The sequence below is a fragment of the Ascaphus truei genome, chromosome 3, assembly GCF_040206685.1.
Source record: "Ascaphus truei isolate aAscTru1 chromosome 3, aAscTru1.hap1, whole genome shotgun sequence".
Taxonomy (NCBI): domain Eukaryota; kingdom Metazoa; phylum Chordata; class Amphibia; order Anura; family Ascaphidae; genus Ascaphus; species Ascaphus truei.
In genome coordinates this window covers 22634040-22655824 of record NC_134485.1, presented here as the reverse complement: position 1 = coordinate 22655824, position 21785 = coordinate 22634040, and the positions used below count along the sequence as shown (strand labels likewise).

The 21785-nt window shown below is 40.3% G+C and overlaps 1 protein-coding gene across 6 annotated transcripts in view; it reads right to left on the bottom strand.

Moving 5' to 3' along the window:
* ERG (ETS transcription factor ERG) overlaps nt 1-21785 on the bottom strand; it is a 289132-nt gene that overhangs the window by 5000 nt on the left and 262347 nt on the right. For 5 of the 6 annotated variants that reach the window (XM_075593742.1, XM_075593741.1, XM_075593743.1 and 2 more), the window contains 6 exons: nt 17953-18156; nt 15885-15965; nt 14450-14521; nt 11931-11993; nt 10903-10956; nt 8828-8875 (listed from right to left, as the gene is read on the bottom strand). In XM_075593742.1, the coding sequence (XP_075449857.1) occupies nt 8828-8875; nt 10903-10956; nt 11931-11993; nt 14450-14521; nt 15885-15965; nt 17953-18156 (522 nt within the window). The remainder of the gene's footprint in view (nt 1-8827; nt 8876-10902; nt 10957-11930; nt 11994-14449; nt 14522-15884; nt 15966-17952; nt 18157-21785) is intronic. The other variant, XM_075593744.1, reaches the window with a different exon arrangement.

Below are 21785 nucleotides of genomic sequence, written 5' to 3'. Positions count from 1 at the left end.
AAAAAATCCGGACAAGATGAATCGCCCTTTTTGAGACTGATTCACAGAAATCCGCGAACCAAAGGAACCCGCCAAATCTGAGGCAGATCCAAATCATTTTTGCCCATCTCTAATGTTGATATACTATTTAACAGGGAAGCATGACTATTGCACACATGATAAAAATAGAAACCCAATACCAAATGTCTGTCCAGTGATATCTTAGAAGGTGATATCTTCATGACTTAAAATAGCAGTATTAATCATTTGCAGTATATACAGGGTTAATTGTCCTTGTTGATTATTCTTATTTATGTAGAGAATTGCTCAAGAGTAAAAGATGTTCATTCTTATTTGTATGGTGGCCAACATACAATATACTGCAGCGCTGTACAATGTGGATGGGAGTGTCACTGTAGACCAAGACAATATAAACAGGGTCACAAACACCAGACAAAATCAAGACGTTAACTAAAACAAGTTTATTTCGACCGTAGTCAACAGGCACAACACAGTACAAGGTTAAAGGCACAAACAGCAAAAATTGGGGTTACCGGGGAATCCTAACTTGCTAGATACTGGGCCCACCTTCGGTAGGTTTACCCAGGATGTCTTCCACACGCCGTGAGTCTCTAGGCACCACAATATCATAGGGATGCTAGTTGCATCCTTGCAAGTTTAAACGTCCCACATCTATGCAGTCGAATCTTGTTCTGGATCTGTGTGTGTTTCCGGCAAAAACTTTGGAGTAACACACAAACTGTGTCCCAGACTATGAGTCTGGATCTAGTCTAACTAACTGTGATTGACAGGGGATTACATAGTTTACCGGTCTCCATCTAAAAGCATGGAGGATGACCGGGTGCGACCAATCAGAGTACAGATTCTACGTGCTTGTCAATCACAGCACAGATGCTTTGTCGGCCAATCACAGCACGGATGCAATGTTGGCCAATTACAAAGTGAGGGCTAAACTGTGATGGGCCAACCAGGGCTGTGGGGGTGAGAATACTTAGGAACATCCCATAGAGGTGGGCTTAATGATAGTGGGAAATTCAAACTCACCACTGGGACCACCCATATTTACATTGCAGGTCCTGATTCCTTTCACAAAGAAGTCCTTCGAATAGATGACATTATATATGCATGGAAGAGGAAGCTGTTACAGGGCACACAGTATCACACATGTCAGTCATTTTGGCAAAAATAAGATGGTACAATATGCCAGAAGATGGTACAATATGCCAGAAACTTGGTATCCGTCTTGAGTGGTAGGAGCAATGGCTGGGCTTAACCTCTAATATGCTGGCCACATTGTTCCTACCATCAAACCTCCCCCTCAAGATGAGAGCTCTGGAGTATAGACCCCTATGGTTGATCACCGAGATTGAGGACAGTCTTAGCTCTTGTCCAGGCTGGGATCATTCTCTCCCGACATCCAGATCAGGGGGCTGTGATCAGTGACCACCGAAAATGTCCCACTATACACATAGGCTCGTAGCCTTCTCAATGCCCACACACCCTTTCCTGGTATAGGCGGCCCCCTGGAAAATCTCAGCACTGATGCCATAGATAGAGGCATGAGGCTGCACCATGAACCACTCCATGCAGTCAGGGCCCACCAGGATCGGAGTGCTGGCTAAGTATCTTTTAGGGCTGAGAATGCAGTCATACATTCGGGGTACCAGATCAGCAAGCAGGAAGCTGATTAGTCAGTCGGTCGGTGGTTGGGCCAGGGCACTGTAGCGTGCAACGAAACTTTGGTAATACTGGGCTGTCCCTTAAAAAGCTAACACTTGCTTCTGGATCTGTTGGATCTGTCCACTGCAGGATAGCTTCCACCTTGACCGGCTCAGGTTTGAGCGACTCACCACCTACCCTGATCTGGTCTATTACCGCCGTTATAGGGGTCAGAGGGGACCCCTAGGAATGGCCAATAACAGCCAGATCGCCTAGGCAAGCCCTATTCATAACCCTGAACTCCCTCCAGAAACCGGCCAACCAGGTGCCAGATGGTAGGTGGTGCCATGGCGACGCGTCTAAGAAGCCGCCGGAGGTAAGTGAGGTTTACAGAGGCCTTCGCCGCTTCCCCGGTACTTAATTTAAGTGCCTTCGGGAAGCATGCGGGACCTCTGTAAACCCAGCGCCCCCCGCATACAGTCTCGCGCCCCCCAGTTTACGCACCGCTGATCTATGGGGTGGAGTCGAGCCATCATGAATTCGTTTACCATCTTGGCGGCCTGCTTGTAAGTGATCGGTTTGCGGCCCATGACTGGGCTTAACATGAGTGGGATATGAAAACTGACCACTGGGAATTAAGTCAGTTGGGGCCTCAGATTCCAGTTTCAGCCTGATCCTCCCAGCAGAGGTAGATGCCTCAAAGTCTGGGGTTAACAATAGCTCCTCTCTTAGAGTCACGGTTCCACAGACCTGAGTAAACATCCCCCCCACTCTAACAGTGTCCTAAGCACTTCACTCACCCACATTTATACAGCAGGACCTTATTCCTTTGTGTGCTGGCTGGCTAAGTGAAGTATTCGCCTCAGCACAGAAAGGAGTGATTTGAATACATTACATTATATATGCATGGAAGAAGAAGCTGTCACAGGACACACAGTATCACACATGTTAGCCATTTTGGTCCCAATAAGATGTACAATATGCCAGAAACTTGGCATCCATCCTGACTGGTAGGAGCAATGGCTGGGCTTAACCTCGAATATGCTGGCCACATTACTCCTACCACCAGAGGGAGGGCAATAACATTGTATTACGAAAGAGTAAAAATGGGGGACAAACGGAGACAATAGGAAGGAGATCCCAACCCCAAGTAAAAAAAGTTGAAAATACCAACCTACAATGCATAAAACAGAAACGTAAGAACAGGGAGATACACCCAAACAGACACAGAAAAACTAATGTATCATTGTTGGTACACTAGGAATGAATCTCATTAATTATCTACCTCACTCCAGGACTAGTAAGGCTTCAGGAACATTGGACTAATTTTTAAAGATGTTTAATGATACTGTATATTACTACAGTATGCATGCATTACATTTTATTTTAACAATCATTATTTTTAATCAAATCTGCAATGCAAGTGTTAACTAGCAACTAACCAACTTTACTTTGAGATAATAGCCAATAATTTTGTGTGCAGATGTGAGCCGGCTTTCATTTTAATGAATACCAATTCTTTTCAAACTGTCACATCAGGTTAAAGTTACACATGCAATGCATTAAGAATTGCTGTGCTTTGGCACATCTGATATCTTTATTGTTTCAAATGACATTCCTTAAAACTGCTTTTAATAAATGCCTTCTGTTGTAGATAATTTTGGTATTAATTAAGCAAAAAGGAGCAAGAGGAAAAAGTGGAAATACCTATGGCAATATATATAGTTTACATAGGCATGATCAACATAGTAATAACAAAGAATCGATATCTATGGGCGCCAAGCATATATTTGTAGCCAGGTCCCTTTTTCCTACCTGCTGCCCCGCGACCCCTACCTCGGTTCTTCCGCTGCCGCGGGTCACTCGATGGACCCGCCGGCACGTCTGGAAGGTGGGGGCCAGTGCAGGGAGCGCTTTGGCGCTTCGGCGGTCCCCGGCGGCTCCCGAGCAGGGCGCCGCCATCTTACTATAGATCGCGAATGCGCAGTGAGTCCCGACGGCGCTGCCGAGTTGCGCATGCGCGAGGATAGCGCGAGGGGAGCCCGCGAAACCCTAGCCTACCAGGGAAGGCTCTTGGAAGGGACTACAAGTCCCGTGAGCCTCAGCAGCGCCCCATGTGATGCCAGGGAGACAACAGGGCTGGAGGGTGGCCCTGCAGGAGAGAAGAGATACAGTTCACGGGCTTGGAGCACGTTTGTCAGTTGGAGCCTGGAGAAGCTAGGGGAAGGAGGTAGGGTGCAGGAGTCAGTGACTCCCTGCACTAGGCCAGCAGCCCCCAAGGCCCCAGCTAGCCCTGAGTCACCCTGAAGTGTAAGTTGTGTCAGGGACAGCCCCCAGGTTAGGGACCCTGCCACTTATTATCTAGAGCTAGTTAGGGACACAGCAGAAGCTGCGCTTCCGTTCCGAGGTTTGGGCTCAGACCCTTGCTGTTGCTGCATCAGCCATCCGGGTGGGATCGCCCCGGACGGTAGTTCCGGTGTACAGTTGACGTCGGGATCCATTGTGAAGTTCCTTGGCAGGTCCGGGCACCGGAGTGCCCGGCAGGAATCCTACAAGTGCACCAACGATTACTATCATATTCACAAGGGACATAGTGGCTGCGCAGTCACACATATCATTCTCACTTGAGGGTGGGGGTAATACAGTGTGGGGTTAAGGGACACTGGGTGGGATCATCCAGTGGAGGTGGAGGTAGCGTCCTGCGCAATGCCGTGTATAAGTCTCCTCTAGGGAGGGACACCGGTTGATATATATATGTGTATATGCTCAAGGTTATTCATGCAAGTAAAGTCATTGAATGTTTTACCTACGTTGTGGAGTGATATATGTATATTTCCTGCGAGGAACCACTCCCCCTCTGGTGGGAACCATCACAGGTGGAGGTGCTGCACCCAATATAGTATTGCGCGAGTAACCCCAGGCTCTCCGTGGCAGAGACTTAGGCCCTGTGAGCCTACAGGTGACACAGCACAGCGATAGGAAGCAGGGTTACATATTAACAAGAAAAAAGGATATATATAACCAGGACTGGTAGATGTGCAGATCCCAGGATATCTCCAAATGGTGAAATAGGTGCTTAAAGATAACAAATGAAATACATAGCATAATACTGTAAGGTGAACATGACACACAAAACAGCTGAGATGTCAGACAGGTGAACAAATTACATAAACATTTAATTAAAGGACATTAAAAAATTACACAGAATATGACGTGAAATAAGTCAGACTGAAGGTATAGCCGCAATGGTTAAAGTGCCCACTCACCAGACGGATGGTAAGGGCAGGCAGTGGATAATTCTGAGAGTATCCCCTCTCATCTGTGGCCTGGAACCGCTGGTTGCGGTGATCCTGTTTGTGGTCAGCGTCCCACGCATCGGCTGATGTTTTCGGGAGGAGCGCCCCCCATGACACGTTACTCCGGATGCGTTCTTAGCCAGGGATCCACAGCAGCAGATTCGCCAAAGATGGAATGAAAAATCATGCGAACTGCAACAGCAGATTCGTACTCAGCAAGCCACGATGGGGATAGGTAAAAACGGCAGTACAAACAGTAAGACCACCCTACGCGTTTCAGAAGCGCTGCTTCCTTCTTCAGGGGTATAGGCATAGTGTCCCGAATTGTCCCTTATATAGGTAGTGAATTAAAAATCATTGTTACACCTGAATAAAGTCTTTGACATGCGCAGTCGCACGTAGACAAATCCTGCACATGCGCAATCGCAGATTTATGACTGTTGGTAAATCTCAACTGGTCAAACATACATAGAAAATACAACGTAAAAACAATCACATTTAGACAAAAAATACATAGTGAATATAAAGGTATTATAGGTGTGTGGTGTACCTTGACTAATTGATAATATATAATTCTAGCGTTAAGAGGATTAAATACTTCCTATAACTACTTAGGACTTTTTGACCTATATTTAACTTCGTGTGAACATAAGTGTGTGATTAACTAAGCTATATAGTGAATATCCAATTGTGACTGACCTAAGATATCTAGGTATATTTATATATATATATTTTATTTAATTCTACATATACATATTTATATCGTACCCTGGTGATAGAGCTTAAATATGCAAACATTATTATTACCAAAATATATATTAAAGTGTTATTATACAATATGTATCTATCATAATTTTGGAAAAACCACCTAAGAGAAAAATGATCAACGTTTAGAACCAAACTGTACCCAATATAAATTTTAGTGCACCGTTTATGTGCCAACCAAAAAGGATTTCAAGTCAAATTCAAAATTGAGACCTTGTGGGGATAGGGTACGAAGTTCGTAAATCCAAAAGGATTCTCTCCTCCCCAAAAGGCCTACAACATTGCCCCCTCTCCAATGAGGAGTAAGGGCCTCTATGGCCATACAGGTGAGTCCTATGGGATTCTGCTCGTGCACTTGAAGAAAGTGATTGGATACACTATGGGTAGTTAGACCTTTCTTTATATTGTATATATGTTCATAAAGGCGTCGTTTAACTGTTCTGGTGGTCATACCCACATACTTCAGACCACAGGGACATTCAAGGAGATATATGACATGCGTGCTATTACAATTAATATTTTTTAATGATGTAGGATTTAGATGTGTTATTAGACTGAAACGAAAGACTTTTTAGACTGTATTTACAGGCAGTACATCTATTGCAAGGGTAATATCCCTTGCACATGATGTTAGTATTACGAAGAGGTCGCATCAAAGGACAGCTTGGAGCCAGTCTTTGTCTTATGTTTGAGGCTCTAGTAAATATGATTTTGGGGTTAACTGGTAGTATATCCACCAGTTCCTTGTCTTTTCTAAGAATGGGCCAGTATTTGTTAATGGTCTTACGTATACGTATGATATTACCCTTGCAATAGATGTACTGCCTGTAAATACAGTCTAAAAAGTCTTTCGTTTCAGTCTAATAACACATCTAAATCCTACGTCATTAAACAACATATTAATTGTAATAAGCCTGACACCATTTCCACGTATTTAAAAATGCAACAAAAAAAAATCTATGTAGATCACAGCTCCACCTTTTATGTATCCAGGACAAAAAAAACTACAGTACATCACTTTCATTAAATTATATGACGCATGTCATATATCTCCTTGAATGTCCCTGTGATCTGCAGTATGTGGGTATGACCACCAGAACAGTTAAACGACGCCTTTATGAACATATATACAATATAAAGAAAGGTCTAACTACCCATAGTGTATCCAATCACTTTCCTCAAGAGCACAAGCAGAATCCCATAGGACTAACCTGTATGGCCATAGAGGCCCTTACTCCTCATTTGAGGGGTGGGGGGAAATGTTGTAGGCCTTTTGGGGAGGAGAGAATCCTTTTGGATTTACGAACTTCGTACCCTATCCCCACAAGGTCTCAATATTGAATTTGACTTGAAATCCTTTTTGGTTGGCACATAAACTGTGCACTAATATTTATATTGGGTACAGTTTGGTTCTAAACGTTGATCATTTTTCTTAGGTGGTTTTTCCAAAATGATGATATATACATGTTGTATAATAACACTTTAATATATATTTTGGTAATAATAATGTTTGCATATTTAAGCTCTATCACCAGGGTACGATATAAATATGTATATGTAGAATTAAATAAAATATATATACTATAAATGTACCTAGATATCTTAGGTCAGTCACAATTGGATATTCACTATATAGCTTAGTTAATCACAAACTTATGTTCACACGAAGTTAAATATAGGTTAAAGAGTCCTAAGTAGTTATAGGAAGTATTTAATCCTCTTAACACTAGAATTATATATTATCAAATAGTCAAGGTACACCACACACCTATAATACCTTTATATTCACTATGTATTTTTTGTCTAAATGTGTTTGTTTTTACGTTGTATTTTCTATGTATGTTTGACCAGTTGAGATTTACCAACAGTCATAAATCTGCGATTGCGCATGTGCAGGATTTGTCTACGTGCGACTGCGCATGTCAAAGACTTTATTCAGGTGCAATGATGATTTTTCATTCACTACCTATATGAGGGACAATTCGGGACACTATCCCTATATATCCCTGAAGAAGGAAGCAGTGCTTCTGAAACGCGTAGGGTGGTCTTACTGTTTGTACTGCCGTTTTTACCTATCCCCATCGTGGCTTGCTGAGCTTCCATCTTTGGCGAATCTGCTGCTGTGGATCCCTGGCTAAGAACGCATCCGGAGTAACGTGTAAAGGGGGGCGCTCCGCCCGAAAACACCAGCCGATGCGTGGGACGCTGACCACAAACAGGATCACCGCAACCAGCGATTCCAGGCCACAGATGAGAGGGGATACTCTCTGAATTATCCACTGCCTGCCCTTACCATCCGTCTGGTGAGTGGGCACTATAACCATTGCGGCTAAACTTTCGGTTTGACTTATTTATTCCATGTCAAATTCTGTGTAATTTTTTTAATGTCCTTTAATTAAATGTTTATGTAATTTGTTCACCTGTCTGACATCTCAGCTGTTTGTTATATGTTTTGTGTGTCATGTTCACCTTACAGCATTATGCTATGTATTTAATTTGTTTTCTTTAAGCACCTATTTCACCATTTGGAGATATCCTGGGATCTGCACATCTACCACTCCTGGTTATATATATCCTTTTTTCTTGTTAATATATGCTTGGCGCCGTAGATATCGATTCTTTGTTATTACAGTGTTTTTCTGACCAGGGGCTCAGAGTGATATCATAGGCAGCCACCTATATCTTTTCTCACGCAAGATATTGGGTTATTGTATTATATTATATATATTTATACAGCAAGTTCAGTTAGCGCTACCTATCCTGTTTTTTCATGATCAACATAGACATTACTAGAATGTATGATTACACTATTCGGCATATGTTTTAATGTAAGAACATCTGTTATTTCCAATACAATATATGTGCATATACAAATACATAATGGAAGTCAACATGTTTTTAATGGAAGAATGATAACAATATTATTTAAATACAGTATGTAAAATGTGTGAAAGATTCGCATTTGGAAGACTTCAGGATTGCTTCATATTTGTACCGTATGTATGTGTGATCTATACTATCTTCTATATGAAGAGATTAAAAAAACATCCGAAACATTGGTACTTAATTCTGGACAACAAATCCTCTAATAATGTTTAGTATTTTACCTGGATTTGCAAGACGGCTGCTGGTTGGCCCAAGAATCTGATACGGATCTAAAAACAATCATAATAAAAATATTGAACATATCTCTATCAATTATTGTTCCAAAAATAATAATTTTATGTACTGAATCCATTTGTCTGCTCAACTTTGCTAATGTATCATCTCCCGAAACTAGACAGGTACAGTACATTGTAAAAACAAAATATTGTACTATTTAAAATATGTGATATCAAAAAGAAGGCGTCGATATGGAAAATATACTTCACAAAATAACCTGGAAAATATCTATAATTATAGAGAGGTTTTATAAACCTGGCGAAAGATCGAGAAGTAGAAAGAGGATTTTTTTTTACCGTCCCTCAAGGGACCTTATTCAGGAGATAGTGATATCATTATCATCATTTATGTTTGACGCGCCAATAGATTCCGCACTGCGGTACAAAGGAGTACAGTTATGTATATTACAAAAACATAAACAGTTACATACAGGTGAGGACAAACATGCACAAACAGATACAAAGAGGTAATGGGGTCCCTGATCATGAGAGTTTACAATCTAAAGGGAATGAAGGACAATGTTGAAACAAGGAGGTAAGGTGGCTGCTCATTCTAGCATGTGTTGCTCAGATACAAATATGGCCCAGGCTGAAGCCATTAAGGTTTTTTTTTGGGGGGGGGGAGGTGAGGGGGGAGATGTTACATAGAGAAGATTGGTCCAGCTACACAGATGGTCCCAATGGGGTTGGAAGGGGAGTTGGATGTTAGAGGTATGACGAGTTGGCTTTCTTGAAAAGGTGATTTTTCAAAGAGTTTTTAAAAAACACCTGAAAGCTGTGGGAGAGACCTATTTGTTACTACATAGGGAATTCCAGAGAGTGGTGGCAGCACGGGAGACGTCTTGCAGGTGGGAGTAAGAGGAGGTAATAAAGTGGGCGAAAGGCAGATATCATGGGCAGAACGAATGGATGAGGGCTGAGATGTACTAAATGGTTGGGCAGTGTTGTTGGAACCTTTGTAAACCCGTACTAAGGTTTTAAATGTTTCTAGTGGCTATGGAGAGCCACTGTAAGGGGCATAGTGGAGCACTAGAAATGGAGCGGTGAGTGAGGTAGGTGAGACTAGCGGCAGCATTTTGGATGGACTGATGTTGAGAGAGGCGGACCAAGGGAATGCCTGTAATCGAGGGAGAGTATTGGCATAGCTGTGGCAGTGGAAAAGGGAAAGAATATGATTTCTGTTTTGGAGATGTTAGCTTCAGGTAGCGGTGAGACATCCAAGAGGAGATTGCAAAGAAAGACAGGGGCATAAAGATTATATTGAAATCCAAAAGATTGTACTAGTTCACCAAGAGAAGAGGTGTGAATGAATACAAGGGGTGAATTAGACACAGTATGTGTAGCTAATACCCAGCATGGAAAGGCACTGGCAGGAGATTGGCTAATTCAGAAAACCTCTGCAGTGCACTTGTGGTATTAGGGCCTTAATTATATAGTTCAATGAGGCGTTCTGACAGTTTTCAGCCCCAAATCTCCCTTGAAGTCAATAGGGATTTTCGTCTGAGTATTGCCCCAATGGATGCGTTGGATTATATGGAATTACTCCCTTAGATCGACTTTCAGCCTACTCTGCCAGATTAACAAAACCATTCAAGCAGTGTCGCTCGCACACTTGCGATTGCAGTAGAAAAGAAGATGCAGGTTAGAGAGTGTTGCTGATTGTGTTTGCCAAAGAGAAAAAGGACTGCTTATTACATTTCCTGTAGAGAAATATGTTAGAATGGTGTAGTTTGTGGTTATTAAGGTCGAGTAGGTTTTTGTTTTTAAAGAAACACAAACCGTAACTTCTGTTACCCAAACTAGTCTTCACAGACAAGTTGACCCTATATGTTTTCGATATCCTATGTGTGAGTCAGATAGCAGATAAAAAAAAGAAGTACCAGGTGTCATGAGCACCCTATACAGGTACAACATTGAATAAAGCCTTTGGCTAATGCCATGGACTTGAACGATAAACCTATTAAAATATTTTAGATAAGTACCATTTGAAAACGTAACAATTAAGACAATTAAAATGTTACCTAGCTGGGGTCGTGGATCCTCTGTTTTGGGCACTGTTGTAGGTGGCTGAGATGCTGAAATAAGACAGTGAGTTATTTGTAACATGCTTTACAAGTAGGGAAATACACTTACAGCTAACACTAACAAACTAAAATTGATGATACCAACATCAGGGAAGAAAGCTTGTTAGGAAACAATCAGTGTATAATATTTGAGTTGCTCATAAAAGGAGCCATTTATAAGGAAGAAGTGATGCAAATACAGATTTGATACAATTTGTGCCATGTCAAATTATACAGCTAACATTTCATCATTTTTGGATACGCTACATAGAATTAACCCTTTATGAAATATCTATGCAGAAATCACAACACTTTGCAACGTACTGTAAATATAGTAAAAGCAAAGCAAACTGGCATACATTGTCAAGCCAAATACCATCACCCCATAATATTTCCAGTTTCGAAGGTCTTGAGGAAAGGACCATGTTTGGGCTAGTGACTTAATAGCATTACCAATTCTTCTATCTCTTGTACTCCAAAAAGTGTTATTGTATTTCTAAGGCAGTGTTTCCCAACTCCAGTCCTCGGGGAACCCCAGCAGGTCAGGTCTTAAGGATAATCCCTGCTCCAGCACAGGATGTGATTGACCCACCTGCGCTGGAGCAGGGATACCCTTAAGACCTGACCTGTTGGGGTTCCCTGAGGACTGGAGTTGGGAAACACTGTTCTAAGGTAATGATAGCATGTCCATGTTACTAAAGAAACTATCAACATTACTTAAAATACCCTATTTTATTTTTAGATTCTCAAACAATTCGCCTAGTTGAATTGTCAGCGATATGAACTTCCAATTTACTATTATTTGGACCTTTGAGTAATGCAGGAGTCACGGTGCATGTATTGTTATCATTATTATGTAATAATGGATGTTAATTAATTGAAATGAAAACAAGACGGAATCTGAAATCTGCAGTTGAAGAATAGAATACAACACTTCTCATTATTCTTATCAGTTCAGTATAGAATTAAATGTGCTGGAACAATACCTTTAGATTGGGGTGCCGGGTGGTTTGTCCAAGCAGACCTTCTTGATGGCTCATATGGTAAATCTGTAGGGAAATATGAATTTGCCAGTGTCACACTCACCTCACAAAGTCAAAACCAAATCAGACATCCTGTAAAATGTGTTCAGACATAAAAGACATTTGAATATACATTTATTTCTGAATTAACTCTTAGATCTGCTGTCCTGTCTTAGGAGAAGCTGATGACACCGGTCATGAAAATAGTAGCAGATTATTGTGTGTGCGTGTGCATGTGCAGATACCTTGCATCTGAACGCTATATTCATTGGTTATTATATAAGCCTGTCAGGCTCAGGATCACCTGGAATAGGTTTTGGGATACTTGGTAAAAAGAACATATGATCTATCAGAAAACATTAGATGTTTCCTCAAGATGTAATGGCACACTTTGTTATTGCAATTTCTTGGGCGAGTGGTAACTTCTCATATTCCCTTTCACGTTTATCCAATGAAAAGATTAGAATTTTCAACTTTTAAACAGACGCATTTATGTCATTATGTTTTAAATACTTATAAATAGTTAAGAGTCTAATTATTAGAGAGGGGCGAATCCGCCCCAAATCCATTTCCCGGATTTTCTGTCATTTTCCCCCCCAAATCCATTTCACGGTGTAAAATTGGCAAACGGATTTGGCCGGTTTTAATCTGTGCGGATTCATTAAAAACCGCCATTGGATACAACCCTCTCAAAAATCCACCAGCAGATCGCCGAATCCGCGGATTGAATTCTACAAATCGGTCAGTGGGTTTGCGGAATCCGCGGAGTGTATTGGCAATAATAATACAAAAAAATCCGCCAAACGCCAGTTCCCTTTGTGAGATTGATCCTCTGAAATCCACGAATCAAAGGAACTGGACGATCCCCTGCGAATACATATCCGCCAAACAAAGTCGTTCATCTCTACTGATTATCTGAGGACCCCGAGAGTTTGTCAGGCTTCACCCCCGGATGACATCCATGTGTAAGATCAGCAACAGAAATGTTTGGACCTGGGTTAACTGTAAAGAACAAGAGTGTCAATGTCCCTTTTGTGGGGGGGGGGGTTGGAGACTTGGGCAGGCCAATGTTTCAAACACCTACAGTATGAACACTGATAGATGAGTATAGAGAAAAGGAAAAGGGCGAAAAGAAGTGGGGACTTAGAATGAAGGAAAATGTCAGTGAGGGGGGAAAGAAATGGAATAGGCTAAAGGGGAAGAAGCGTACATTGTTATAGTTGAAGGGTGCTGGGTAGAGAGAGTAAGTGTTAAAGAGAAATGGGAAATTGTTAAGAAGGATGGGGAAGAGTTTATGGGTAAAGAGGAAGCTTGACAAAGAAAGAGTGAGAAGGGTTGAAAGTGAAGGGGAATTGGACAAATAAAATGGTTAAAGGGTCTCTAATTCAGTGGAAAGTGGTTTGTGATTCATTTCTAGACCAGGAGTAGCCAACTCCAGTCCTCAAGGGCCACCTAAAAGGTCAGGTTTTAAGGATTTCCCTGCTTCAGCACAGGTGACTTAATCAGTGGCCCAGTCATCAACTATGCCACTGCTTGAGTCACATGTGCCGACGCAGATATATTCTTAAAACCTGACCTGTTAGTGGCCCTTAAGGACTGAAGTTGGCTACTCCTGTTCTAGGCGATAAGAGTCACTGGTGTCATGAAAGCCTCATGATTCTCTCCTGACATGTCAAAGAAACAAAGACGGGGCAAACTTGGACACTGAATAAATGCCTCCCCGATGCTGCTGTCCTGGGCCCGAGACCCTTGGTTCATCATGTCACTACAGCAGCTCCAGTCATACTTCACTGTTAGTGGCTCTGTCCACTGGGGACAGAATCCAAACTTCCAAATGTCTCGGATGAATGATCTCATCAGAATTGGCCACTCTCTTACACTTCTGTGTTCTATTCTGAATTGGCATAGTACCCACAAGTTGTTTCATGCAGGTACTTTTTTTTCTCACAATGTGCCAGAAGTATACTGTATCATTAGTTCAGTTAGCTATCTGTGTTTATATTATAATCCTAACTGCCCTCCTTTGTACAATGTCTAATTTCATCCACAAATAATAATAATAATAATAATAATAATAATAATAATAATAATAGCATGTTCTTGTATAGCGCTGCTAGCTATACGCAGCGCTTTACAGAGATATTTTGCAGGCACAGGTCCCTGCCCTGTGGAGCTGACAATCTATGTTTTTGGTGCCTGAGGCACAAGGAGATAAAGTGACTTGCCCAAGGTCACAAGGAGCCGACACCGGGAATTGAACCAAGCTCCCCTGCTGGTGCCAGTCAGTGTCGTTACTCACTCAGCCACTCCATCTATCTCATTAAGACTAATGGGAACACATATTGTAAAGACACAAAACAATCATTTTTTTAACACCTCTGCTGCCACAGGGTGTTTATAACCTACAGTATTACTAGCCCCTGTGGCAGTAAAAGGGAGAGAAATATGTAAAAGGAAATAATATGAAAATAGTGAATTCATACCTGGCCTGTTCGAAATTCTTTGAGTTGTTTCAGGATATACAGATGTATTTGGAAAAATAAACGTTGCACCTCCTATATACAAAGAAAAAATGAATAACATGTTTTTCATATCATTTGTCATTTATGTCCCCATACTTTAGATAATTGATCAAATAACCAACTGAAGGTGGAAGTCTTGCACAATCACATATTAGGATTTGCCATTATAAGACACACATGCTCTTAAAATTTGAAATGGCTATTTGTTTCAATGTCTCAGCTGAAAGGATCTGAAATGTATTCCAATAGTTGGAATGCTAAACCTGAATTTACACTGCAATATGTTTACTCTAAGGGCAGATTAGCACCTTGTAAAGACATGCATGTTAGACTGGCTCAAAAACACTTCATTAACAACGTTGCTAGAAAGGCTACCGCTGACGGATGGTAGGAGCGCTCTCTAGCAACAAAAAGGTTAAACAGATATCCAGACCAAGAGTAGCCAACTCAAGTCCTCAAGGCCCCCAACAGGACAGGTTTTCAGGCTATACCTGCTTCAGCACAGGTGCCTCAATCAGTGGCTCAAAGACTGAGCCACTGATTGAGCCACCTATGCTGAAGCAGGGATATCCTGAAAACCTGACCTGTTGGGGGGCAAGGACTGGAGTTGGCTACCCCTGATCCAGACCATCAAGTAAATCTTTTCTTTATGTATCTGATCTGAACAGATAAATGGGAACACTAAGGACAATAAGTATCGGATACGATTGGAGTTACATATTACCTGGTGAAATAACATATTTTTTTTCACAGGAGACAAATAAGTACGAAATGCACATTAAGGGTGGCTGCATCTTACTAAAGGAACCAGTTAAATATTGTCAGACCACGCAACATGCTCAATGCCCTTTACTTAAAATATTCAGCATACTCAATCCCAGAAGTACAAATTTACCTCCCATCATTAGGGAGTTAAAACCATGTCCTTGCTAAGTATAGTACGTCCTGCAATTTGTCACGTTTACATCGAAATCACTGATGTTTAATTGAAAGTTATAAAATGGCTGGGAGAAATCCAAGTGCAAATTTCAGTTTGTGAAGTTGATGGCGTAATTAAGACTTAATTACTGGGTGCATGCCTATTCATACACAGCATATGTTGATTGTTGAGGCATTAAACAATGGCAACTCTTTTCAGAACATTTCTCCTAACTGGAAGTATGTATCTTTTCTGTCAACATTGTTAAACATGGCGTGAAGCGTTAGAGGTATAAATAAATGCAGTACGTTTTTATTACATTAAAAATGACTGAATGTAATTAAACTAATTGCCTTGGTAAGTGTGGCTATAAATCAAATTCTTTGTGCAACTAATGCACCATTCAAAAGTAGCTATTTTTTTTTTAAACTTCAGTATTGTTGAGTCTTGAAGAGATGGGAGTAGTGCCAGCATTACCTGTGTTTCTAGCATGCATTAACCGTGGAGAGTTTTGTAAGGCCTTATCAACATCATCTGAAGTCAAATGTGGAAGAGGAGCTACAAAACAAAACAAAGCAACAACCAAATTGAAAAAAGAAAATCTTGAAAGAGTCTTGTTGTCTTTAAAGAAATTGATTTTGTAGAGGGTCAAAATCACTATGTTTCATAAACTAAATACCAGAGGATAGATGGCAGCAAAGCATTTGCCGGTAAATGGGAAATGCTAAAAGGCCATTCGATCTAGCTGATTTTGGAAAGTTTGCAGAAAATCTGCAAAAGAGAAAAAAAAATTGTTTAAACCAACCCAAGTTATGCTATAACATAAATTCATGAAAGAAGCACTAGAAGATCATCAGGAATTACCAATGAAAAAATCCCATATTCAATTGGAAACCAACAGTGGTTTGCATATCTTTTATAGACGCAGAGTTTTGGTCACCCAATTAGTAGGGTAGCAAATGCGATATGTTTTTCATCTGGACAATTTAGGGCTGGAGTAGTTCAGTGGTAATGTCTTTGAAGCAGGTGAGCCTACTTGGAATCCCAATGTCAGAAACTTCTTGTGACCTTGGACAAGTCACTTTAACCTCTGTGTCTTAGGGGAATTACATTTTAAGATCTTTGGGATGACTCATTGTGCTGGAAAAATGATATGTGCAGTGCTGTGTACATCAGTGCTATATTAAAATAACATATTATATATTGTTGACTATGGGTATATGTGTGAGTTAGTGCAGTACTCCCAAGTGGTGCTGTGATTAATCTTTTACTTATTTTTTCGTTCATTGTATTTAATGTACTAAAAAGAATGCCAATAGAAATGAATAGGACGCCCAGTGGGATTATTCAGATTACTATGCATACGTGGTCTTTGGAGATCCCAAAGATCCTTTCTTTGCATAATTATCTGAATTGTAAATATAAAGAAGAGATTTATTGGTGTCTATTGGAAATTATCTTGTTGATCCAATAATACAATCAGAAGCTAAAAAATATATATCTTTTTTGTAATTTTTTAATAAGAAATCCCTTTTAGGTTTCATTAAAAGATCCCAATATGGGACGAGTCAAGCACCAGAAGGGTTACAATAAAAAAGGTGTTCTCCCATTTTAGAGCCATTTTAGTTACATGGTTTTGTGTGTGGTTCATGCATGGAATTTAACAAGTGAAGCCAAAGCAACATACAGTACTGTGGTAGGAAATGCAGTAAAGTGACAGCTGTAAGTCATGAGATACATTCTCTATGATTGGTAATGTTTGTTTTATTATTTTAAATATGTCAACTAGTTCTGCAAGCTGAGGCAGAATGGCTGGGAAGAGTACAATCATACATTTCCCATAACATACAATACATGTTGATTTTATGAGGGATAATTGGCGACTCACGTCTAAGAAAATTAAGTGGTCATGAAGTGTACAATTCCAAAGTTACACCGGCAAATTATTTATTCGTGGGATTTATTTATTTCAAAAACGTTTGTCAGCACGAGTGAGATAATAATCTATTGTTTTTAAGATTCATTTTCTGGGACAAAAGCTGAGTTACAAATCTGAAATATGTATTCAGGGTGGAAAAGGCTAAAAGTAATATGTATGATTATTTATGGACCAAGCAAAAAAAAAAATACTTTTTAAATACTAATACATGTGCAGCTGGGAAGGCACCAGATAAAGGTAAAAGAAAAAGTGTTCTAAATCTGATCAGTGATTAGCGATAAATTTGCCATTGGTTTATGTATGCAGCTCCTCCTCAATCATTTAACAATAGGGCAATTGTTCAGACATAACATTAAATATGTATATTCTATATAAAATGACTTGCACTGTTGCATGAGAATTGTGTAAAACATGCTATTAAACAAAGAACTGAAAACTATTAATAGCAAACAATCTATACAATAACATACTGAAATATATAAATGTTTCTCAACAATTAAAAAAAGGTGATAAGGACATTTTCCCCATTCCCATGTGCAATCACGGAAATGATGGGACAATAACTAATGTAGATGGAACAGTTATTTGAAAAGGTCATTGTCTTACTTTCTCTGAGGTAGTGAAGATGTGAGAGGAGGATATCCGCATTATAACTTGGGGTAAGTCTGTGGAAGTCTTCTTTGGTCATTTTGCATAGTTCCTTCCCATCAATGTTTTGAAACAGCAGAATGTCAACATCTGGCAGGCCATATTCTTTCACTGCCCACTCCAACCACTGTCGTACATGGTCTGTGCTCCATAAGGTAGGATCTGAAATAGCCAGAATGTTATTGGCTTCAATGATACAGGCAGCCGGAAGACACGCAATTAAAAACCGTGTTACAAGTAACGATTTTAGTATATTCACAAGTATAGCGAGCTGAATATTAGGGGACAAATGCAGATATTCTGCCCCAATTACAATTTAATTATAATCTAGGAATCAGATTTGGCAAATGTCTCAGAAAGCAAGAAAGCCTCTGTATGACACGTAGTCCCCTCTCCTTAAATAACAGCAAAAATAGTTATCTTATTCAACATGTGGTAACAAGCAAATACGGTCATATCTCACACAGACCATTTCTTCCCCAAAAATGCATGCAAATGTTTGTTTTTCTTGCAATATATTTATGTAAATCATTCTTCTTGAATACTACAGCTCCAGATTTGTATTACTACTAACAATTTCTCTCATAGTTATAACATATATTCTCCCTCTCCCTCTCCCTCTCTCTCTCTCCAACATGAGCTAATCTATTCTACTTTTTTCATTTTTATACTAGATTACCTTATTGCACTGACTTGCAAAGAAGAAAAGAAACTGTCACCAAATAAAACACCTTTTCAACAATCTATAAATCTGACTCTCGTACTATTATATAAAAAAAATACTTTTAAAAACATTTGCATGTTATAAAATAGTGCCGAATAATACACAATACTACTTCCACGTTATACACACACATATAAAAAAAAAGAATTTGATGCGCAAAACTATACACCTCCCAATTACATGTAGATGTATGTACAGTATCATGTAATGTGTTCCTATAAATAGCAGCTATCATTTCTCTGGTCCCACACAAAAACCACAGGGAAAGCTAGAAGAGAAAAATGACATAAGCGCAGATAAAGGAAAACATATATCAAATTCAAATATATCAATGTGGCTAGATCTAATATGGCTAACTAGACACTGCACAAATAGTTTGCAAATTGAGTTAAGTGGGTAACCTGCTGAGCTGCCTGATGGACGCTATTGATACTATTCAGCTACTAGTATCCAAGAACTAGCAACCGCGAACACACACTCATTCGTGCAGTTTTTTCACCTGAGTATACATCCCATGTCCCTGACGATATCGGCTGGTGACGAGTGAGCGGGTTGGATCTCCGGAGTCTGCTGAACAGCTGGTACAGTTGTCCTCAAGCGTGGGGGTCTCAGACGCCCAGCTTCACAGTGATTGTGGTGCGGGGCTATCATCCCACAATGCTGGTTTACATTGCCATATTGTAAGTGGCTTGTCACCAGTTTACGTTGATAAACCTTTTATACAGCACTTCACTATTTTGTGATCCCTCCCCCCCCCCCCAACGTTGCAGGATCGTACTCTTCATCAACATTCACATGGGACATTTAGAAGTATATGTTACAATTTGCAAACTATTTGTGATGTGTTTAGTTAGCCATATTGATATATTTGAATTTGATATATTAGTTCCTTTGTCTGCGCTTATGTCATTTTTCTCATATATATATATATATATATACACACACACACACACACACACACACACACACACACACATCCAAAGTAGGCTCTAGCACACTATAATAGATAGAAACACGTAGATAGTTTCAGAATAAGCCACAAATTTAATAGCGTAAATAATATAAATGTACTAAATTGGAACTGCTCACTGATTCATTTAGCAAAGTATACAGCTCTAATTATCAGACTATGGGGGGGGGGGGGGAGGGGGGAGGGGAGATACAAAGGGAAAGGAAGTGTGGGGTACAAATGAGGGTATGGGGAACAGAAAAACATAAAGACACTGGGGTAGGGTAAGAGGGGCAACGTTTCAGGGTAGGAACCCTTTCTTCTGGCCCATTCCCTTGGGTCCACAGGAACCTCAAGGTACTTCCCTTGACCCCTATCCCCCCTCTAGGACACAAGAATGAAAGCTTAAGCAAACTAGCTCTGTCGTGAACAACCACCCGCAATAAAGGTAAGTATATCAGAGTAAAGCAAACCGTCCTTATTCTCCGTGTTCACAGGCAACTAACAAGGGCTTCAGGTACTTTTCTACTCTCTAACTGAAGCTATATATATATGTACACACACACACACACACACACACACACACACACACACACACACGCGCGCTATATATCTTTATATACTGTCTATACTTGATATATAAGGTAAATAATATTGTAATTTTAAAATCATGTATGAATATGCTGACCCCACTTTCCACCTTCTCTAATCCATCCAAACACCAACAGAATGATGTATCGTGCAGAAAATGGTCAAATCTAACTTTCATCTAGTTTGATGCTCTAGAAACCATCTATGAAAGGCTGGGAGTGGCCATAAAATACTAAGCATTATCATACCAAGAATTTCCAGGAGAACGAGGGTACAAACTTTTCCTTACATATATATAGCATCATTTTATCTCTACATTGAAAAAATTCCATCTGGAGCTCATAACCACACAGATACAAAAACTGAACCATGATGCTGATAGCTATTGTAGTCTGCAACTGTAGCCCACTTTTGACCCTGCTTTGCAACTACCAACGACCTGCTGCTACAGTCTTGAAAAGATTAGTAAAATGCACAGCTCAGAAACTCTAAAGACAATCTGGACAATTAGCTATTCAGGAAAATATGTGCTTGGCTTTGCTTGCAACACCATCCTGTGCTGAACAAGCAGAATGCAGCAGTTAAGTCGAGTTAAAAACACCTGGAAATCAGACAGCTGAGTTCTGCCCAAGTATTTCTAAAACATTTATAACAAAATGTCTGTTTGTCATTAGGAGCAAAAATATATCTAACATGTTGTTTAAAACCCTCAAAAGAAAACACATTAACTTATTTTATGGTAATGACACTGGGATTCATATGCTTCATTGTGTCTTTTTCTTGACGTGACAATGAACCCTTGATATACTTAATCAATGTAATGTAATGCTTGCTGGCCAAGCATTTCACTTTTCACTACCTGGACAATATACTACTGTAACAGTAGTAGTAGCTGGCATCACAAAACTGGGGTGAATCCCAGCTAGCTACCCCCAAATCCATGTAACTTGGCCATGTAAGGCTTATTTCGGCTAAATGTACTTTGTCTGGGGAAGAAACAAGGAGTATAACCAATATATGACATACAATGTCTTATGTCTGTAAATATTCTATGTAAAGCACTTTATTCCCTCTTAATGCAATCCCCCAGTCTAGTGAGCAAGCAATATGAAGTAAAGTGTTTTTTAATCTATATGTAAGCACTACAATGTATTTGTGAGGGTCAGCCCTGTACATGTGGATTGTATGTAATAATTTCTAAGCTAGCAGACTTGTAATGTGATTTGCGTTTGTACATTTTTATGGAGGGGACTCTGTGATTTAATTAGCCGAAGTACCTGCATAGAAATATGGATTGAGACAAAGGTGTCAAGACATTTGGTGAGTGTTAAAGAGTTGACAATCAGGTCTGGGGATGGGCTCTCAGGAAGCAGAGCCTTTGTTCCATGCAGACTCTGTGGCTTCTATCCAGTGGGAGGTCTTGTGTGCCTTAGCATGCCCCCTCCTCTGGCTGTGGTGTCACCAACTCAATCCGTGCTCTGGTTGGCCAGCAGCCCCTGTCCCATGTAAAGGATAGCCACTGAGGGC